The following is a 21587-nucleotide window of genomic DNA, read 5'->3' as shown; positions in this document are numbered from 1 at the left end:
CATAATTAAGCCACTAAAGACATTGTTGATAAGATATAATAGTTTCCCCCCAAAAGAATCTTACAAGCAAATTTACTATGATGTGACAGGCAGTGTTAAGAGACTATCTCATATAAAGTGAATATGAAATTATAATCATTATAATGATCAAATTACTGTAATTAGTACATAGAGCAGAGAATTTATCTGTGCCAATTCCACATACTAAAATAGTTTAGGCAATAGTTATCTTATCAGTCACAATCCTTCCCAGAGAAGAATAATGACAACTCTATAACATTCTATTTTCAACTTCAGGGCACAGAACTTGTTAAATGTTATTTTTATTTTAAAATGATGGTAGCAGAGATAGGATTGTGACATAATGTATTGTAATGGATTCATTTACTCATTTTGGCAAATCTACCTATTAATTATCTCAACCTCATTCTACCAATAGGGTTAACCTGATTACTCACCAGAAATAAGAATCAATATTTCATGTGTATATTTCCTTGATTTTTGTCCAAATATTCTCTAATATGTAAAAGGATTGCATGGTATGCTAAAAAATAGATGAGCTTTTGGTCACCTCTGGCTCAGAAATCCAGCAGTTACAAGAAATGTTATCATTCTAAAGGATTCTTGACGGAGGATTATGGTGGTAATAATTAATTGTAATTTGTTCTGTCTCTGACTTTTGATTTTGAGGCTATAGAGAGATACCAGTCCTGAAAGGCATCTGGGAAATAGGAGAGCTTTCTGGTTGGTGTCTTGTTTTAACTTTTCACAGCTAATAAGAAAGCCATTGTCCTATATTTTCATATGCATCTCACACAGGTATATGCTGTTCTTTACAGTGATTACTCATCCTTTGGAAGTTTAATGCTCTGTCCCTGTGGATTTGCTTGCAGCATGAGACACCAGAGCCTGTTTTGTGTGTTTAATTGATTCAACATTAATGCTGCTATGACAATTTCGCAATTCCTTGACACCGATAAATTAAATTAGGAAAGGCTCTGTAACATCTAGATAATGTGTTTCCAAAAACATACTTGGTAATAATCAGACTTGAACAATGATGACAGTACATATATGGTCAGAGAAGAATGGTTCATTGGCTCTCCAAAAAAAGTATTTCAGTAAGTATTCGGCTGTCACACTCATGTGTGGAATTGCTAGGAAGTTACACGGAGAACAACGCTTCCCAGGCCCGCGCTGATACCCACAGGTGTATTGTACGAGCATTGAAATATTTAAATGTATTTCTTTTTGACCATCTTGTCCCTTTAAAACCAGTCAAATTTTTGGAGGGCGAACTTATTCATGATCTTCTAACCATTTTTGTGAGTGCTAAATTGGTATCATATGTCAAGTTTCATCAGACTAACAAAGACTTCATTGATTCACTTGGTCTATTACATGAACAGAATATGGCAACAATGAGACTGCTTACTTTTATGGGAATGGCAGTGAAAAATAAAGAAATTTCTTTTGACACAGTGCAGCAAGAACTTCAGATTGGAGCCAATGGTGTTGATGCATGTGTTATTGGTGCAGGAAGAACTAAAACGGTCTTGTCGTCAGTCATAGTACACGGCGGACATTTGGAAAACAGCAATGGCAACAACAGTACTACACACTTAATGCCTGGAAACAAAATTTGAAGAAAGTGAAAAACAGCCTTGTGAGTCTTTCTGAATTTTTATGTTATGTATAAAATTTTGTTCTTTTTGGGGGCACCTGGGTGGCACAGCAGTTAAGCATCTGCCTTCGGCTCAGGGCGTGATCCCGGCGTTACGGAATCGAGCCCCACATCAGGCTCCTCCGCTATGAGCCTGCTTCTTCCTCTCCCACTCCCCCTGCTTGTGTTCCCTCTCTCGCTGGCTGTCTCTATCTCTGTCGAATAAATAAATAATATCTTTAAAAAAATTTTGTTCTTTTTGGAGAAAATCTAAATCATAGCAAAACATTATAAACTGAAGAAAAAAGAGAGCTGAGCAGGAAGATTCAGGTGGTCAGAACTCAGTGGGAAGAAACTGAGCCTTGCTTTGGGCAAAATGAAAAAGGATATTCTTTATTTTAAATAATACGTATACATGCAGAATGGAGATGCCATCTTGAAACTGGTGAGTTGTTCAATATTCAGTGCGAAAATTATTTCAAAATGGTAACTAACATATAATATGGAATTGCACAGATAGCGGTGATCCAAATCCTGTGTAATTCCCCTGGAACAAGAAGGAATGAACTGAATGATAAAACACAAATAAGCAAGAGATCAAGGTGGAAAGAACAAAGAGCTCAGCTAAAATCCTGGCGGTGGGACTCTGGACCAGTTACTTTCCACCTCCTATGGTTCCCCATCTGTAAAAGGAGGATACCAGCAACTCCTTCAGGGAAGTTGGTATGAGGATTAAGTGAGGTCATTGCCAAGCAAAAGACTGGCATATAGTAGGCACTTAACATTTTTTGTTTCATCTTTCCTTTCCCTTTCTATCATTTTCCATAAACACAGAAAATCAGCAGCAGCATCCATTTGTTCCTGGCCTATATTGCTTATTTTGATATCTGATAATAAGCGACCCAATTAAATTTCTCCCTCTAACCTTATTGAGAGCCAAATCGCTTCTAAATCATTCCTCATAATTTTATATGTGTTTTTTATTATCATGATACAAAAGATGTCTGGGAAAGCAAATTCCACAATAATTATCAGCTGGGCCCAGTATTTTATTTCCTCCCCATCATTAATATTTTCAATATTGTAAGACAGAAATCCTTTTGCCTTCACTTAATCACTTTTTTCCTCCTGTCATCGATATAGATGTTGGTCAATCGATCCTCAAACCACATAATCTTTCTCTATTTCTTCTGCAACAACGTTCAAATGGGAACGATACAGGTGATCTCATTCATTCATACAGAGGGCGTGAGAGTAGTTGTGGAAGATTTCAGGTACTTTCTTGATAGGTATCTAGTTTAAGAAGTATGCGGACTTAATTCAACATAGCTTCAATAAGAAATTAACCTGAAATTCTAGCTATAGGAATAGTAGTTTTAGTATTTTTGTGAATTCAAATGTGTAAGACTATTTTCAACTATATGAAAACCATATATTTTCAACTATATTAGCTACTGTGGAAAAGCATTGGAAACAGACAAAAAAAAATCTGCTTGATTCAAAACTAGAAAAGTATACTGGGGTCAAGGAGCCCATGAAGATTCTTTAGCATGGGTGACAAATTACCAGGACCTTGCTCTCAGATAATTCTGGAAAAGTGCCTAAAATTCCTTAGGTCAGGCCAAACCTGATGGATTGCAAACTGTAGTCAAAATATCAGAGATTAGAATCAATCTACAATTAATTTTTTAAGATTTTATTTATTTATTTATTTATTTATTTATTTATTTGTTTGTTTTAGAGAGAGAGAGAGAGCATGTGAGCTGGGGGAGGGGCAGGGACAGAGGGGAGAGAATCTCAAGCGGACTCCACACTGAGTTCAGAGCCCCACTCAGAGCTTGATCTCACGACCCTGAGATCATGACCTAAGCCAAAACCAAGAGTAGGACGCTTAACTGACTGAGCCACCCAGGCACCCCTAAAATTAATTTTTTAATGTTGAAATTATAGTTTGATCAAAAAGTGGATTGATATATCCTAAAAAGGCAAAATTCTCATATGCGTGATGGAAGGAAGTGTGGAAAGGAGTCCGTTCTTCTCTGGGTTCCTTCCCTGATAGTTTAGCTTCCTCTCTTCTCCTCTCTTCTCTTTGTCCCTCTCCTGACTTCCTCTCTTTCTCATAAAACTGTTTATTTAAGATGTCATTCGAGGCGCACCAGGATTGGTCAGTTGGTTAACCGCTTCTGCTCAGGTCATGATCCTGGGGTCCTGGGATCAAGCCCAGCATGAGGCTCCCAGCTGAGCAGGGAGCCTGCTTCTCCCTCTCTTTCTGCCCCTCCCTACCCCCGCTTGTGCTCTCTCACTCTCTCTCTCATTCTCTCAAATAAATAAATAAAATCTTTAAAAATTAATAAATAAAATGTCATTCCAATTGCTGTTGCAGAGATACAGAAAATTTGGAGAAATCAAATGTCACGGGCTGCTGTTTGATGGGTGCCTGCGATTGCTGGTCCGACTCCCAGGTCCACCAAACTTAGCAACAATCAGAGGCATTGCAGCCTCGCTAGGGGAGATAGTACTTTTGCGGGGGTGCTGGAATGCAGACAACAGCTGATGTCTGGGAAGGGAAAATAAACAGAGGTAAATGACCATGCTGATGTTGGCAGGACGTGCAAAAACACAGCCTAAATGCCCAGCCAATCTGATAGGGTTGAAAGTCCTACACACTTACACAGTGACCAAAAAGGAAGTAGGAAACTGACATGTAGGAAGCAGGAGAGCAAAGGAAGAGCAGGAGACCCAGCACAACATGGGATACTCAGCAGTGCCGAAACATTGCTGTATGGGTACGTGCAGGCCTCAGCTTGAATTAGTCACTGACCAAAAGGCTCCAGTCAGAACGCTAACCCTTTCACGTGACACTTTGGTGGTAGTTCTATCCTACTGAAAGAAGCCACAAACCATTCACAGGGTGGGTAGGCAAAATTTCATTTTCAACAATTATTGTTTTCAGAGACAAATGTTGAGCATCAGACTCAGGGAAGAACTCTGAAAGCTAATCAGTTCAATCCATTTTACAGATGAGAACATCAAAGCTCAGAGAAGGGAAATGATTTTCCCACTCCTGCTTTGCAGGCTGGAGAGGAATGAGGCAGAGAACCCAGGAGCCCTGGTTCCTGAATTAGGATATAATCCCCTTCACACACCTTCTACTCATGCTCTACACACAGTCACCTCTTGTCCCCTCTCAACCATTCTCCTCCTCACTTTGTCCTCCCCTCCCCTCACCTCTTTGCTGAAACAGGAATTGAAGAGCGTTAGCCAGGAACCTCCAATTAGTAATTGTGGAAGTTGCTCGCCGTCCTCTATATTCTATCATTCCCGACAAGTGAAGCCAACTGAAGTGGAAGATACACAAATGGTGTTGACTCACACTTTGCAGTCGTCTCCCATCTTGTGCTCCATTACCTGTGGTAAGGAGAAGCTACACGGGAGTGGATTGCAACATTGTGTGTTTATGTGCTGCCCGGTTCACCCCTGCATTGGGAGAAAAATAGTATCACAATCACAGCAACAAATAATCTTCCTATGACTCTTCCTCCACTCACAGTTTTAAGACTCTGGTCCTTTTTTAAACATCTTTCCGGAGTCCAGGTATTTCTGGAATTCTCCAAAGAGCGCATGTATGCTGATGGATAGAGCTGACATTTCCCACATTCCCTCGCAGATCTCATGCTGGAGAAGTTGTCACTTAGCCATTCTGGGTCCATCTCAAAGCCTCCAACTTCTGCAGCTGGTCTGTAATGAAGCTTCTTGGGCTGCTGGATCAAACTGGCCGAGCCGCCCTATAGTCACCACACACTCCCCACTGTCGCCTAGCTCTGAGACAGACGCCATGCTGCCTTTGCACCCTCTCAGACTATTCTCCTCTGATGTGTTTCCCTTGGATTAAACTGGTCTGCTTCTAATTTCTCTTCCTTGAAGATGATTTATTTACCAGAAAGGTTTTTGTGGGCCCTTATGAAACTAAGATTTCTGACAGACGTATCCCACAACTCCATTAAGATATCATCCTCCGTCCTACATTGTTGGTGGGAATGCAAGTTGGTACAGCCACTCTGGAAAACAGTGTGGAGGTCCCTTAAAAAGTTAAAAATTGAGCTACCCTATGATCCAGCCATTGCACTACTGGGTATTTACCCCAAAGATACAGACGTAGTAAAGAGAAGGGCCATATGCACCCCAATGTTCATAGCAGCATTGTCCACAATAGCTAAATCGTGGAAGGAGCTGAGATGCCCTTCAACAGATGACTGGATTAAGAAGTTGTGGTCCATATATACAATGGAATATTACTCAGCAATCAGAAAGAGCGAGTTCTCAACATTTGCTGCAACATGGACGGCACTGGAGGAGATAATGCTAAGTGAAATAAGTCAAGCAGAGAAAGACAGCTATCATATGATTTCTCTCATCTATGGAACATAAGAACTAGGATGATCAGTAGGGGAAGAAAGGGATAAAGAAAGGGCGGGTAAATAGAAGGGGGAATGAAACATGAGAGACTATGGACTATGAGAAACAAACTGAGGGCCTCAGAGGGGAGGGGGGTGGGAGAATGGGATAGACCGGTGATGGGTAGTAAGGAGGGCACGTATTGCATAGTACACTGGGTGTTATACGCAACTAATGAATCATCGAGCCTTACATTGGAAACCGGGGATGTACTGTATGGTGACTAACATAATATAATAAAAAATCATTTAAAAAAAAAGATATCATGCTCCGTATCCATAAAATATGATAGAATTCAAAGCACACAAAGATGTATGGGTCAAAAATATAAATGTAGGGGCACCTGGGTAGCACAGCGGTTAAGCATCTGCCTTCGGCCCAGGGCGTGATCCTGGCGTTGTGGGATCGAGCCCCACATCAGACTCTTCTGCTGGGAGCCTGCTTCTTCCTCTCCCACTCCCCCTGCTTGTGTTCCCTCTCTCTCTGGCTGTCTCTATCTCTGTCAAATAAATAAATAAAATCTTTAAAAATATATATATATATATAAATGTAGCCCACACTCCACTTGAAAACTGTGCAACCAGGACTATGTCTGGTCAGAGAGTATCTTTTTCTCATTTACAGATGGGCTGTGGCCCTGCCTGAATCCTCATATTGAGGCTTCCAACAAGAATCCCTGCTATATGGAGAACAGAGATCATAACTCATATTTCTTCTGTGTAGACCTCATCAGATGGCCTGGCAGTGGGCATAGAAACTGTAAGTACTTGCTAGATAAGATCTGTGAGGTGGCAGGTAGTTCATACCCAGGGAAAATCTCTGGCCTTGGCAGTCTTGAAAAAATAATATGAAGGCCAGAAATGTTAAAGACTTTCGAAGGGCCCAATGGGGGCTTTCTCTCAACTTCTAAAGTTAAACTCAATTAACCCCCATGACATTTCTTTCCTGTTCATCTATTGAATCACCGAAATGGTGTTGGCTCAGGACCGTATTCTGGTCTCAAACAAACTTCCTACTCTAGGCATTGAATGTTCCTGGTCCGGTACCATACAATGCCATACTCTTCCTTTCTTGGCATGTAATAGTTGCACAAAATAAGGAATGTTTTACAGAATTTGATGTGTAACTTTAGTATCATTGCAATTGTTGCTATGAAGACTTTGAGATGTGAAATGGTCTAATGACACCCCCGCCCCTGCCCCCCGCCCCTCAGAGAAGGCCAGATTTCAGAACACTGAGTGCCCTGGCTTCTATTTCCCTTCCTCCCGTGGGGTTATGCTAGCTAACCAGCGAGGACTGCTAGAATTGTATCTGCAGTCGTTGTTTGATTCCAAACAGTATCTTACTGTGTGCAGTCAGCTAAACTTCACTTTCATCTTCTTGCTTTTTGCAAATCTATACTCCCCCAAAAGTTTCTCAGTGTATCGTTAAAGTTCACCGATTCAGCACTTGCCCTTTACAAAAGTCTTGGAACCCACATACAAAGATTAAAACCTGCTGCATAAAAAGTCAGACAATCCAGCCAAGGAGCTGAAGTGGTTCCCACCCTTCACACTCGCCACACCCCGTCAGCCAACAATAAATCCCCTCCCGACATAAAAGTCCCTCTCCCCCACTCACCCGAGAGTAAATCCCCTATTGGCAGGAAGCCAGAATGAACAGATGTGTCTGCCACCACTTCCTGGGGTGGGGTCAGGCTGCATCAGCTTTGATCAACCAAAAGGAGGAATTTCCAGTGTCACGGGCCCTCTGCAGAGAATGCCCCAGGGCCAACTCCAAGAAGTAAAGGGACCAGGGATTAAAAAACAAGTAGGAGCATCCCAACTGGGCAGAGTAGCACAAAAGACTTGTGCATCCAGAGAGGTGAGGGCGTGGTCATTCCCATTTCTTGCACAGTAGTGCCAACGCAAGAAAATCCACCTTTCATGGCTAGAAGCTCTTTTTGAGGAAAGGAAAAGCCTTAGTGGTGTTGAGTTTAGTCTTCCCTATTATTCAATCATTCTTGCCAGTCAAATAAACACACAAGGAAGAATCTTAACCCTTATGCAACTTAAAGATGTGTTACAGTAACGTTAACTAATGTTTCTTTGGACCGGACCTGAAGAGGCTCCATGCGCCACCAGTCTGACTCCTGGAAGGCACCACCACTGTGTTCGCTTGTGAATTCCCAGGAGAATCACGTATCACAGTCTCCAGAAAAGCCATTGAAGTTGGACATATCCGAGAGCCTTGTTTGGAACTGCACTTAAAAACGAGAGCCTTAAAGAGTATTGCAACATCACTCACTGAAATTGAAGGAAATGTCCGTGGTGAAGCGAGAGAAAGTGTCTTGCTCAGTCAGCTGACACTTACTGTACAGTCACTCAGGAAAACTGTCCATCAATGAATATTGTTTGTGATCTAGTCCTAGTAGGAACCCATAGGACACTGTGTTTGGAGGTTTTGTTAGTCAAAGGAGGCTACGCATCATCACAGATAATACTAAATCTTGACCACTAAGGTCCATTGCTCCCCCACTTCCCAGTCCTGTGCAGGTTGAGAAGGGAGAGGTTGGGTGGGGAGACAGGGGGCTCTGTTCCAAGTAGGAACCAGATTCTTGCCCCCCAGTGGCTCTGCCACCAGTCTTCGGAGTCCTGTACTGCAGCTGTACATCTGGCCAGCATGTGAGGGAAGACAGAGAACAGGGCTCATGCACCAAGACTTCATGATCTCAGCTTGGAGGTAGTCGGTGTGCCTCCCGCTCCTCACCCATATGCCTTAGGAGCTGCAAGGCAGGCTGGGAAATGTAGTCAAGTTCTACGTTTGCTCAGCAAAGAACAAAAAATTGTACGTTAGCGGTTGCTACAGAGTTAAAGCATGTCGTCAGTCAAAGTGTTGGGGAAGAGTTTGTGCAATGAAAGGGGATGTTTTTGTTCTCAAGAAAAGGGTCTGCCTATTCCAGCTAAGAAAACACAATGTATAGCCTTTTCTGGATAAAAGAGTTTCCTAACATTGATCTTTCCAAAGCTTTCAGACGGTGGAAGATGCAGATAGAACAAAGACAAAGCGATCATGGACACACGCGCACACGTCCTGTGACTTCGTCTCAAGTGTGAACAAGAAAGCTTGCATTTCACTTCATACACTTACATCGCCCTGGCAGCTGAAGAGCTTTGCAGGCAAAGTCAACTTTTTCTAGCGTCACATTATTTTTTATATGTATAATTTTTTAAACGAAGTCTGGGGGCACCTGGGTGGTTCAGTCAGTTAAGTGTCCAGCTCTTGATCTCAGCTCAGGTCTTGATCTTGGGGTGGTGAGTTCAAGCCCCACGATGGCTCCATGCTGGGTGTGGAGCCTACTTTAAAAAAGTGAAGTCTTGCTCTGTTGTTTATAACTGCTATATTTTATTTAAAATGCAAGAGATTCAGGGGATTGTGGAGGTTGGGGATAGGTCCACAGAGGGATTAAGATCTTTTTATTTTAATTTTGAAAATTACTGCTGTCTTGAATGATTAAAAGTTTGCAAAATATGCAGGAAAATTCATATTAATGAACTCCAGTGTGCTCTGGGTCAGGTTGGGATGTCACTAGTACAGGGCACGTGCAGTGTGTGAGACAAGAAATGAGGGAAAGAGATTAAAAAGTGTTGCTCTCCCTTCCTCTTCCATTTTCCTTCCCCTTCCTTCCCTTCTCCAAGGCACAGGCCAGGAGGCCAGTCAGGAACAGACTGTGGCAGGGACGAGCAGAGATGGCAGCTGAAGAAAGAGCCATCGGGGCTGGAAGACTGGTTACATGGAACAAATGAGCAAATTTAGGAAAGAGTTCAATATACTGAGGATAACAGGTACCAAACTTCTCACTTCCAGAGAAAGTTTTACCCACAGAGAAAGAAAGAATGGAAAGAAGCCCGAGGTGTTGAGCTGAAATTGGAGGTAGCAGCGTCAACTCACGGTGGATGAGTATATGATAGAAGATCTACTCATTAAAACCATCAAGGACGTGAACAATAAGGAAACCCAGGAGGTGTACCAGACTGAAGATATCAGGAAATGTGTGATAATTAAATGCAAAAGTATTCTGGATAAGATCCTGGAACAGAAAGGAAAATGAGCTATTATGAGGTCAGCTGCTGAAATTTGAATGGGCCCATGGGCGGAAAGCAGTGCTGTATCAGTGTCGATTTCCTAATTTGGAGTCTCATATGCTGGTGATTTAAGAGGGTGTTCTTGTTTGCAGAACACATTCTAGAACGTTTCAGGGTAACATCCTACAGTGTGCTTCCCCAAAGTTCAAGAACAAAGCTAATGATAATGGGCACATAAGTGAGTGAGTGTGGAAATGTGATTGCAAGTTGACGTTTGGGGAATATGGGTGAAGAGATTACAGAAGTTTTCTGTACTATTCTTGCAAATTTTTTAAAGTCTGAAATCTTTTCAAAAAGAAATAACTAACAAAAAAAAAAAGAATCTTCACTTAAAATAAAAGTGTCTCTGGATTTCATGTTGGATACACTTTGATATTTTTTAGTAACTCCAATTAAAATTTAAATTGCTTTTAATTATTTCTGTGGCCAAACCACGTTTTCTTATGAAATCTCATCTCAAGAGTGGACTTGGGGAATCCAAAGTTTCATTCAGGTCATAATATCTAACTTTTATTAAGTGCAAACTAAGTTTTTATTTAGTGAAAATATCCAAATTTTTTAAGCACATAAAAATTCGTCACATGTATTATTTCATTATATAACCTAACAATAACTCTAGGGTTTAGGTATTGCTGTTGTCCTCCTCCTTTCCTAGACAAATTATCAGGATTAGGTTTGGCTGCATATTATAGGAATGGTCAAAATGACAGTAACTTACACAAATTTGAAGTTTATTTGTTTCCTAGCTAGACGACATCTCAAGTGATGGTGTCCAGGACTTTTCACAGGCTTCTTTCTTTCTGCTTTCTGTTTTCCGCTTTGCAATCTTCCATAAGTGACTTTTGTTCCAAAAATCTGCTTAAGTGGCTGCCCAAGCTTTGGCCTCACATTAGAATTTCCAGGCAGCTGGAAGGAAATAAAGCAGAAATCAAGGGCACTCATCTCTTTCCCTTCAGTTAGACTTGCCCCAAAGTCCCAAACATGATTTCTATCATGGCTCACATTGCCTGATGCCCACACTCAGCTGAATAGGAGGTTGGTGAATGCCATGTTTTTGCTGGGCATATTGCTCTGAATTCTGCCAGTGAAAAGTTCTGTCAATAGTGGGAGGCAGCCAGTAAAGTCTACCAAACAGAATAAGTATTTATCCAAGGTCACCCAGCTAGTAAACTGAGGAGCCTTGGTTATCTAAGTCCAGACCTTGGGCAGTCAACATGATGAGACACCGTTCAGTGCTGCAGGAGCTAGCTCCCTTGGTGCCAGCAGCAGTGGTCTCAGCATGGTCAACAGTAGTTGCTGACTCGACACTGGCCACTCAGTATGGCCTTGAGGTCAATGAAGTCATCAAAACCAAACATCACCACAGGAGCCAAAATTAGGAAAAAATTATGAACACCATGCAGTAGTTGAGAAGACTACGTACCTGAGTACACATGGGATGTTCTCAGGAGTCATCAGTCAGGGAAGCCCCCAGTAGGAAGTGGGGAGCAGGATGGTGGGGCTGTTGTGGCCTCTGCTCTTCCCTTGTGTCCCGGGGAGTGATCTGGGATACATGGGAAATCTGTAGATGTAGTGGAAACCCTCAGAATATTTTCTCAGGGTCGGGGCTGAAGGGGGCTCTAGAGGAGGGTGGAAATGATTCAGACTCATTCTTCCTGTGCATACCTACAAGCTTTTCCCATAGCTACAATATTCTCACTTCCCATGGAATAAGTAAAAAACATCTGTACCTACTCCTGGCCTTCTCCAGGAAGTAAAGGTCTTTACATCTCTTTCAAAATCCTCCAGAAGTGTTTGAGGACATCTCTATGGGAGGCCACCAGATGCTAGCTGCCTACAACTCGTCACCAAGTCTCGTCCTAACAAATTGTCTGGAGGACAGTGAAGGGCCTGCTGCAGCTCCACTCTGCACATCTCCAGGCCTCCAAGGAGACAGGAGAGATCTGACAAGTTGCCAGTAATGGCAATGGATGGTTTTTACCACTCAAGCCTGTGGGGCAAGCAGTTTTGACACACGATTTATTCACCATCTGTATAAGTTCACTTTCATAATGAAATCTTCTTAAGCCAGAAGAGGAAAAAATAAAGTCTCCCCAAATAGTCCAAAGTAAAATTGCTCTTGGCTATTTCCAAATCTACAAAGAATCAGCCAAACCCATTTCAATCAAATCTGCTTGAAAGCACAACAACAGCAACAACAACGAATTTCCCCTGAGTGTAGTGTTGCGAAGGTCAAGGTCTAACCTGATGTAAACAAAAATGTCTCAGTAGAGCAGAGTTAGAGGTTAAATAAATGTTTCTAACAACAGGGATTTAAAACGGAACCATTAAAAATAGATTTCGCCGCCTGTGTAAAAAGAAAAGAAGGTAATGACTATCTTTAATCTTTTTCTGAGTTCTGAGTGAGAAACACAAGCTCATGAACACAGTCTGGAAACAAAAGAACTAGATTTAGGACTAGAAATATGCATGCAAACATCGGGGTAACAAGGAAGGAAAATACTCCATCTAAAGTGCATTATAGCTGAGTAATTTTGATAGGGTAATAAAGGCTTTAAATTTTATTTTTAAAATATATTCATCTTTTTCCAAGTCCTATAAGGCCCGTGACAAAAAACAGCATAACCAAAAAACAAAAATTACTGCTAAATCTCAATACCCATGAAAAGTTCATTGTTATTAATAGTTTGGAGTATTTTTTCTTCTCTGTGTGTATTCACACCTATATTTGTAACTTCCTCCAATTAGCATCGCACTACAGCAAGTCAAAGTCAGGATTATCCTGTATCACTAAATATTGTTCTAAAGCATGGCTTTAAATTGTTTCAGACCATCCCTCCTTGCGTACATACATAATTTCCTTCACAACTCCATTCCTTTCATCTGAACACATATTATTTTGAAATTTTCCCCATTATAATTAGGTCTGCAAATTACATTTTCCTACCTGAATGTTTGTGTGAATCCCAGATTCTTTTGTCCCAGTAGTTTTTAGTTGTTATTGTTTTTCTTTGTTTTTTTTGTGTGTTTGTGTGTTTGTTTTTTACAGTGAATTACTGGACCAAGTGGCAAGAACATATTTAGCAATTTGGAAACATTTTCAACCGGCATCCAGAAAAGTTGTACCCATATCATTCTCCCTGGTGGGGTGAGTGCCCCTGTTTCTCCATCCTCACAGATATATATGTGGATATGTAAACTGATGTCTATTTAAATAAGTGAGAGGTTTTTATTTCCCTAATTTCTGATAGGGTAAAACATTTGTCACATATTCAGTGTATTAGAGGGTTTTTTTTGTCCCTTGCCTCTTCATGGTCTTTGACTGCATTCTCACAGCCCATTTGTATTTTTCTCATTAATTGATTAGAACTCATCTATTCAAAGTGGCAAATATTTTTGTCAGTTTTTCATTTGCCTTATTATTTTGTTGACGATGATGCTGTTGTCACCACTGTCACACAGGATGCTGACGTGTTTATTCATCGACTCTATGAATTTGTTTCCCCATTTGTGAAGACCTACCCTCTTCCCGACTAAGTAAATGTCCAGTTTCGTTCAGTTGTGTCTCTTACATTTAACTTACATTAAAGCTGAAAGAATTATGACACAGACTAGCTTAGGGAGTTGTATGCGCTCGTACAGTGCGCTCAGTGGGTTCGTGGCCACGCAGAATAACCAGCACGTTCCAGGCTTCTGTAAACAGAAGGGATTTCTGACGCTATAGCACAGGAACTAGAATGGAGGAAAAGATTTATGAACAGAGAGGGAAACTGTCCCTGTCAGCCGAAAGTCAAGTGGTCTTTACGACTGTTATCATAGCCAGCCCATGAGATCTGAGAAACAAAGCATTTCCCATAGCAAGCAACGGCTGTAGGCATCAGAAGAAAGTGAGCCTGTGCATATGTGCGAAGCCCAGTAAGACACAATTAGAACTGTGTAAAAAAGTTCTTGAGGCGACTACATTTCCAAGCTGAGCTTTGATTCATTGCTTTTAAGCAGGCCGAGGATTGGCTTCTAGAAGTCCTGGCGGAAGAACATGGCATTTGGATTGGAGTGATTGTCACACAACAAGATAAACAGAAAACAAAGAAGGACACAGACACCAGAGGAAGATTTTTTTTTTTTAACGTAAGTCCAAAGAGAGAGAGTGCTTTTCAGCCACATGTTTGCTAGCAATTTTACCAACTCCCTGTATATTATATTCATTTTACCATTTCAGCCTGATTTGTGAAAATATTGCTCAAGTTTAAACTTTGTTCCATAGCGTGGGTTCATCCTCAAGTCTTTTCTTTCTGTTGTTTTACGGGAACTGTAGTTCAAAGATCTCATTCAAGCGTTCAAGGCAGGATTGCAAGGTGCGTGGTCTCGTGTGGTCCTTGGGATCTGGGAGCCCCGAGCGGCAGATCTTTCAGGTAGGTTCCAAGGCCAAGCTGTCACCATCTGGGAGTGCCACACCTGCTTAACAGCAGCTCGGGGAGTCGGCTGGGCTGGGCGCTAAGGCGAATCCCTTGTTCTGTGAAGAGAATACTGTCAGAGGAAGTTACTGAGATAGCGTGAAGTTGTGCACCATTCAGTGTTATTAATCGTGTAAACCCAGGTAGCAAAACGGGCTTCGCCTAAAGCCCTCCCACCTTCCAGCTGCTAAAACCTATGCAAGCTATTTAATTTCTCTGAGCCTCCGATTCCCAAATGGTAAAATAAAGTTAATGTTCTCAACATCATCCAGTAGAAGTGAGGATTAAATGAGATAGTGTATATTAGGCACTGAATCTTCCAGCTACATAGCCACAACTATTTATTGGCTCAATAAATGGGGACTATTCTTGTCATTATAAATAACAAATGAGGAAAATTAATCATGTGTTCCCAGAAGAGTCCCTACATAAAAATTCAAGTGAAATGATCATAACCTAATATCTGCCTATGAATTTAATTGATGAGGAGCCCATCAAATAGTATTGTTATTGAAATTCATGTAACAGTTGAAGCTCTAATACAACATGGCATTACCAAATTAGGGAGAAAATGAAAATACGGTCAATATCGCAAGCCCTTAGCAGCCTCCCTTAAAGTTGGGTTGTTCATAAGGTTGGTAATGACCTATCATGATACATCGAAACCAAATGTAGAATCCTTGTTCAATATTTTCGACTCCTTATCACATCCTGGGCATCATGCTATCTGTTCTCATTTAAATGATCTCATTTAACCTTAATATAACCCTGGGATGAGCACTAATAGTCAGATTTTATAGAAAAGAAAACCAAATCTACTAAGGATTTAAGAAAAGTATGTGAAATCAAATAGCAAGTAAATAGTTAAGGTGCAATTTTCACCCAGGTCTTCTCATTTCAAGCTTGATACTCTGTCCATACACCATGGAACAAACAGAAATTAATATGTTGTAAACTGTCCAAACTCACCGATGGCTTCCCTTGCAAATGTAACCAGAAAAAGGAAAACATGTAACCATACCCATCCAATCAGAAACTAGGAAAGTAATTTCAACGCTTTGGCTGAGGCTTTATACAGCCAGAGAAGGAGCCATTAAGAAGTGTTTGGGATTTTTAGTTTGTTGTTTTGTTTTGTGTTTGCAGGAGACTTGGAGAGTCGGGAGAAATCAAAAGAAAGGAATGAGTTATAGTAATATGGTGACGTGCAGGTTAGAGGACAAGGAAAAAAATTCTAAGGATTAAGACTGAAACATCTGAAAACTCCTGTTGGTCTTTGGGGAAAATGAGAGTTTGACCCAAAAGTTCCTGTTGGACACTTAGAAGAATAAAAGACAGATCGCGAACCTTCACTGTTGGAAAGCTACCTAAGAGACTTGGTCTTGGGGGTTGGGGCACAGCTACTTTGGCCTATTCCTTAGGACCTTGGGAAGGCAAAGCCCACTGGGTGCTTAATGCAGATGCAGGGAAATGTGCCATGGAAGGAATGGGCTTGATGGGGGCCTAGACCTAGACTGTGTGTGGAGGTGGGAGCTTCCTTAAGCTAGATAAGGAAGTCAGACACAGAAAGATTTCGATGCACCCAGGAGAGGATGCCAATAGACTGCAAAGGCTTTAACTGTATAAGTTCTGGTTCTTGAACTATGAGGATAATCATATGTCACATATAGTTTTAAATCACTCATGTTATACTGTCTAAAATAATTTTGTGGAGTGGTGAGAGAAAGCAGGGATGTGGCTGGAAGGGTGAAGAGATCTACCCACCCACATTGACACTCTTTTCCTGAGGTGTCCTATAGCTAGCAGCAATGCTCCCCTGGGAGGCCTGTCCCAGTGCCCATCAACTGAGTCAGGACACAGGGAGACCATCGAATAGTCTAGCAGAAACAAGGCAAAGTCCTTTCCCCCCAATATTTTTCCAAGACAGGTCACCATTTTGGGGGAAGCGTAAATTGAGAACTGATTTAAAACTGACTACGACTGACCACAAATAATTCTACCTCCTTCTAAATATGCGAAATGCCATCCACCAGTCCAGCAGCCTTGCGTTTTTGAAGCAATTACTGTCAGTGAGAAATAAAGTTCATTTTCCAAACTGCAAACCAAAAGGAGCAGTTTAAAGTTGGATTCTGGTTTTCCTGAACTGTAGTGTTTTTCTCCATCATGAAAGACAACAAAGTTGACCTTCTGGTTACTCCCACTGAACCTAAAGGGCCATCTGAGGGAAAACAGGATGTGGCTAAGAACAAGGACACCTCTGCAAACCACAAACAGAGCCAGGAGATGAATAAAGCCCTGGTGTTTTTCAGAAAAGTCCGAAGAAAAGCATGGATTCAAAAGGAGAACAATGATTGTGAAAATACTATTGTTGATTTTGCCCGCAAACCAAAATTTCCACCTTCCTTCTCTTGCTAGTCTGTTTTTATGTGAAAATAATGCCTAGAAATGATCTGTGCATCCACCGGCCTCTTGAAGTCCACTATGTGGTTTTTAATGCCCATTGTCATTATTGAGATCTTTTAAATAACAAGTTTGCTCAATTATTCTCAACAGGAATCCCTAGTCGTATGAACCACAGAACATATATTTTATATATATATATATATATATATATATATATATATATATATATATATACACACACACACATATATTTATACACATATATATATTCTTTCAACTGAAGCATTTAAATTCCATAAGCTACGAAGAATACCTGGGAGGCAAAAGAATTATTGTCAGCTCTCCAAAAATAATTCCTATTTGGTCTAAAACACTTTATAGCAAGACTTAAGATTACCGTTAAAACAGAGGTCTGTGCGCAGGAGATATTTTGCAGTTTTTACAGTTGCTGTCCCAATGGGAACACCTACGAAAATGAGCAAGAGAAAAGATCCACTCCAATCAATAAAGCAATAGCAATGCATTAAGATATTACTCCCTATGACACTCAGCCCGTTCCTCCTGCTACATTTCCTTTCAATGTCCTTAATCTCGGTACAAGGATTTTTAGAATTTGAGGCCGTTGTAAAGGAAGACATAATCATTTCAACCTAACTAATTTAGAAGAACATTAGCTCAAGAGCAAAATATTAAGCACAATCTATTAAATTTACTATTTCTGCTATTCATCAGTGTAACTGATCGTTACAAATAAGTACGATATAAATGCAATAGCCAAGGCACTTAAATTAAATGAAAGAGCAAAGTGAAACTATGTCATTTTTCAGGAGTTGATTTTAAAAATTCTTTTCCTTTCTCACCACCCCCCACCTTTGTATCACTTGTAAAAAATAATTAGAAATGGTAAAAGTCAATATAAAGGTCCAGATCCTTGCGTGTGAATAGGCTATTCATGAAGAAATTGGCCCGCCCGTTTAAGGGTCACCCAGTGCAACTCCGATGCTCCAGTTAAATCTGTGAGGAAAATGGGGGCAGGACTAGTTCTTCTGAGATCCTGCGGACAGTTAGCCTGGTGGTCCCATAGTTTCCTAATGACATAATCTACAACCTCGTTTGCATCTTGCACTTTGAAAAAGTTGTTTTCATGTTTCTAATCACAAAGCTACTAAGTTACAAGATCCTTGAGGGCAGGACCTAAGTTTAATTCATCTTGTTTTTCTCCCTCATGATTCACAAAGCGTTTGGCCCCGATCTTTGTAACAGCTTAATAGCTGACTGATGAAAGATACGACATTTGCTCAAAATCGTACTTTTAAAAATCTGATCCTTGGTTTTAAACTTGGCACCTTTTCCTTTATATTTCCAGCTTAACCAGCCTTCATGTAGGTAATAACAGGCAGTTTATTAAGCCAGCATGGCATCTCCCAATAATTAGTCTGATTATTCACGAACACCCCTTATTTGAAATCTGTTTTGCTATTTACCTTATTTTATTTTATTTTTCCATCTTGGCACTTGAATACCCTGTCTGTATTTTGCTAGAACGATGTTGCTGACGTAGGTAGAAAACACTTGAAATTTATGTGTCCTGCAATTTCTTACATTTTGTTGCTGGAACACTTTGAAATCCTTCAATTTTGTACAGAAACTGTCAACATAAAGGACAAACTGGTGATTTATAGATAGAAATGTGAGTCTAAATTTCTGTGTTGCCAAGCTGTTCATTTTAAAAGCACAGTGAATTACAGGAGAAGTAAATCCACAAAACTGGAATGCTTTGCTTCATTTCTCAAACTATGAGTGATAAGCAATGTTCCTCTTCAATGAACGATTTTTGTTTATCTCATTGATCATTTGCACTGATAAATGTCTCATCCAAGTTCCTAGTCATGTCTTTTTTTTTTTTAAAGAAATAATTACAGTAATCTTTTTTGGGCATTGAATATTAAATATCTGATCCTTTCTTTCGCATTTTATGGCAGCCTCTAAAATTATATGCCAATTGGTACTGCAGTTATGGTTTTGGAAACTAGTAGCTCAAAGAAAATATGAACTTGATCCAAATTGAAATTATTTCAAAAGCTACATTATATAATAATGCTAGTGATATAAATACCAAATACAGAAAGGAGAGTCATGCCTATGTTCCTTGCAAAAAAAAAAAAAAAAGTAATAAAAAAATTTAACTTTGGATAATGAACAAGGATCTATACGTAAAGAGCTGCAGTGACAAGATAACATCCCACCCACCCAAAAATAGACTAAAGCCAGTTTTCTGATCGGAAGGTAATTACGTGGACCTCCAAAAAAGTAGAAACGGAAATTACTGTCTCCTTCTCAATATATCCTCTTATACTGCTGTTATCCCTGGCTCTCTGTGTTCGCCTTCAAAAAATAACAACAAAATAATAAAATCCAAAGTAGCACACATCTCTCCGTTATCCACAGCTCAGATCCACTCTTCCTCTTCTTCCCGTTCTTTCCTATCTGTCTTGACTTCTGTGACCTGGGTTATCACTTTTCAGCTCCTCTCTGACACTTTAGCATGCAGCTTAGCAGTGAGTATTAGGTTACTTTGTTTATTCTAACCGAATTGTAAATTTTCTGATATTAACAGCTGACACCAAGTGCCTGTACTCTATCAGCCTCTAAGCCTGAGTGTTTCCTATGTGTCAACTCTATCCTCACACAGTTCTGTTACTGTCCCCATCTTAGAGATGAAAGCCAGGCTCAGAGGCCAAGTAACTTGTTCATACTCACACTAGCAAGAAGTGGAACTAGGTTTTGGGTATGGAGTGTATGACTTTAATCAAAATGCTGTACTCTTTCACAAACATCACTACCCAGAAGCAATTTATCTCTTCCCTGAAACCTATTTCAGTGCTTCATGGTACGAGGGAATGACCATAGCTGGATTCCAGGTATCTAGAGCCTGATAAAGAGGAAGTGATTCACTGGATTTAATCATAGACACTTAATAAATGTGTTCCTCTGACTTTGGAAGGAAGTGTAGTTCATTGGAAAATATGCTGTCATTCTCTGGGACCCTTTCGTTGACCCAAGAAGAGCTTGGTCTGGCCAAATGGGGATGAGGGGTAGAGAGTAAGAAAGGCAAGGGGCTCTAGAGGGCAGGCATACTAAGTACAGGCCAGTCATGTTGTGCCTGCAGTCGGCTGCCAACACCTTGGGACCAGACACTAGAGTATCTGAACTGAGACATACTTATGTCTTAAAATGGCGGTGATCCTGCCTATTACTACAAATGAGAAGTGAGCAGCCTGTCAAAATAGTCAATCCACAACCAGAAAAGGATTACCCTCACTAAATACAGTGTAAGGGGTAGATCAGGGATAAAAATACAGTTTTATGTTGATCTAGTCTACGCAGCTAAACGTACTAGCTATTCTTTTTTAAGTAAATGTTTATGGCTTTATGTTATTATGCTTACCCCTATGAAGTTCCTCTGGAATTAATGCCTTATGGAACAGGTTTTGAAAAATGCTGTTAAATTTGTAAATGAGAGAGATCTTATGAGGATAAGATGAAATAGTACGCCAAGCATGAAAATCAGATTTATTGAGTGCCTGCCGAGAAGGTGCTTTGTTAGGTGACCTACACGACTTGTTCTGAGGTAAAACTCAAGGAAAAAAAGCCTATAAAATAGATATTATTCCCATGTTACAGATAAGGAAATCGAGGAGGACATTTCACTCTCAAAGATGACACAGTGTTCACCACTGTATATCCTTTAATTTTCTCTTCTCAATTACTTTGGTATTATCACCCCTGTTTTTATAGTTTATGAACTTGAAACTTTAAGAGGTTACATATCTGACTCACCATCACAGATCAACCAAAGAGTCAGGATTCAGACCTCGTTCTCACTCCGACATCTATATTCTTAACTGAATGATTTTAGTCCTTGAAATTAATTTAACATTAAGAACGTAAATCATTCAGTGAACATTCCTAGTGGAACAAAAGGTGTGATCGTGGCCCGGGGGCTATGTAGAAAAGAATGAAAATTAGCTCTGTGGTAATATCTAACTGCCTACTTGACATCTCTATTTATGTCTAAATAATATGTCCAAAGCTGGATTTTTGATATTTCCCTTCAAACCCTCTCCACCTACTGCTTTCTTCACCTTTGTTGATGGCAAATCCATGCCCGGGGCTGGGGGGCCAGGGAGGAATACTGGGATCACACCAGTTCTGCTAACAGGGAGAATTTAATATAAATAATTGTTAAGTGGATATAAAGTTGTTAACTGAGTAACTGAAAAGACAAAAAGCTGTATGATGGAGGTAGAAAGAGCAGGAGCAGCTACCATGTGGGAGGAATAGAGGAAAGAGGTTGAAAATGTGACCACTGAGTAACTCAGGCCTCTAAGGACGGGCGGTGACCAGCAGGTGCTGGTGTTTCTGAGACCGTGCGATGGGCCAGTTCTGTGGGTGCGGGTGCTGGAAGCTGCTGAGGGAGGGACGGCGCTA

At 40.6% G+C, this 21587-nt stretch overlaps 1 protein-coding gene across 1 annotated transcript in view; it reads left to right on the top strand.

The window, feature by feature from the left end:
* The first annotated feature begins 1088 nt into the window (after positions 1 to 1088).
* Positions 1089 to 21587, top strand: part of LOC130544027 (eukaryotic translation initiation factor 3 subunit M-like) — a 43713-nt gene continuing 23214 nt past the window's right edge. The window contains 2 exon segments of the mRNA XM_057313507.1: positions 1089 to 1554; positions 1557 to 1693. Coding sequence (XP_057169490.1) covers positions 1089 to 1554; positions 1557 to 1693 — 603 coding nt within the window.

Source organism: Ursus arctos, unplaced genomic scaffold (genome assembly GCF_023065955.2).
Source record: "Ursus arctos isolate Adak ecotype North America unplaced genomic scaffold, UrsArc2.0 scaffold_18, whole genome shotgun sequence".
Taxonomy (NCBI): domain Eukaryota; kingdom Metazoa; phylum Chordata; class Mammalia; order Carnivora; family Ursidae; genus Ursus; species Ursus arctos.
Note: the sequence above shows the minus strand (reverse complement) of the source record. Positions and strands in the feature narration are given on the sequence as shown.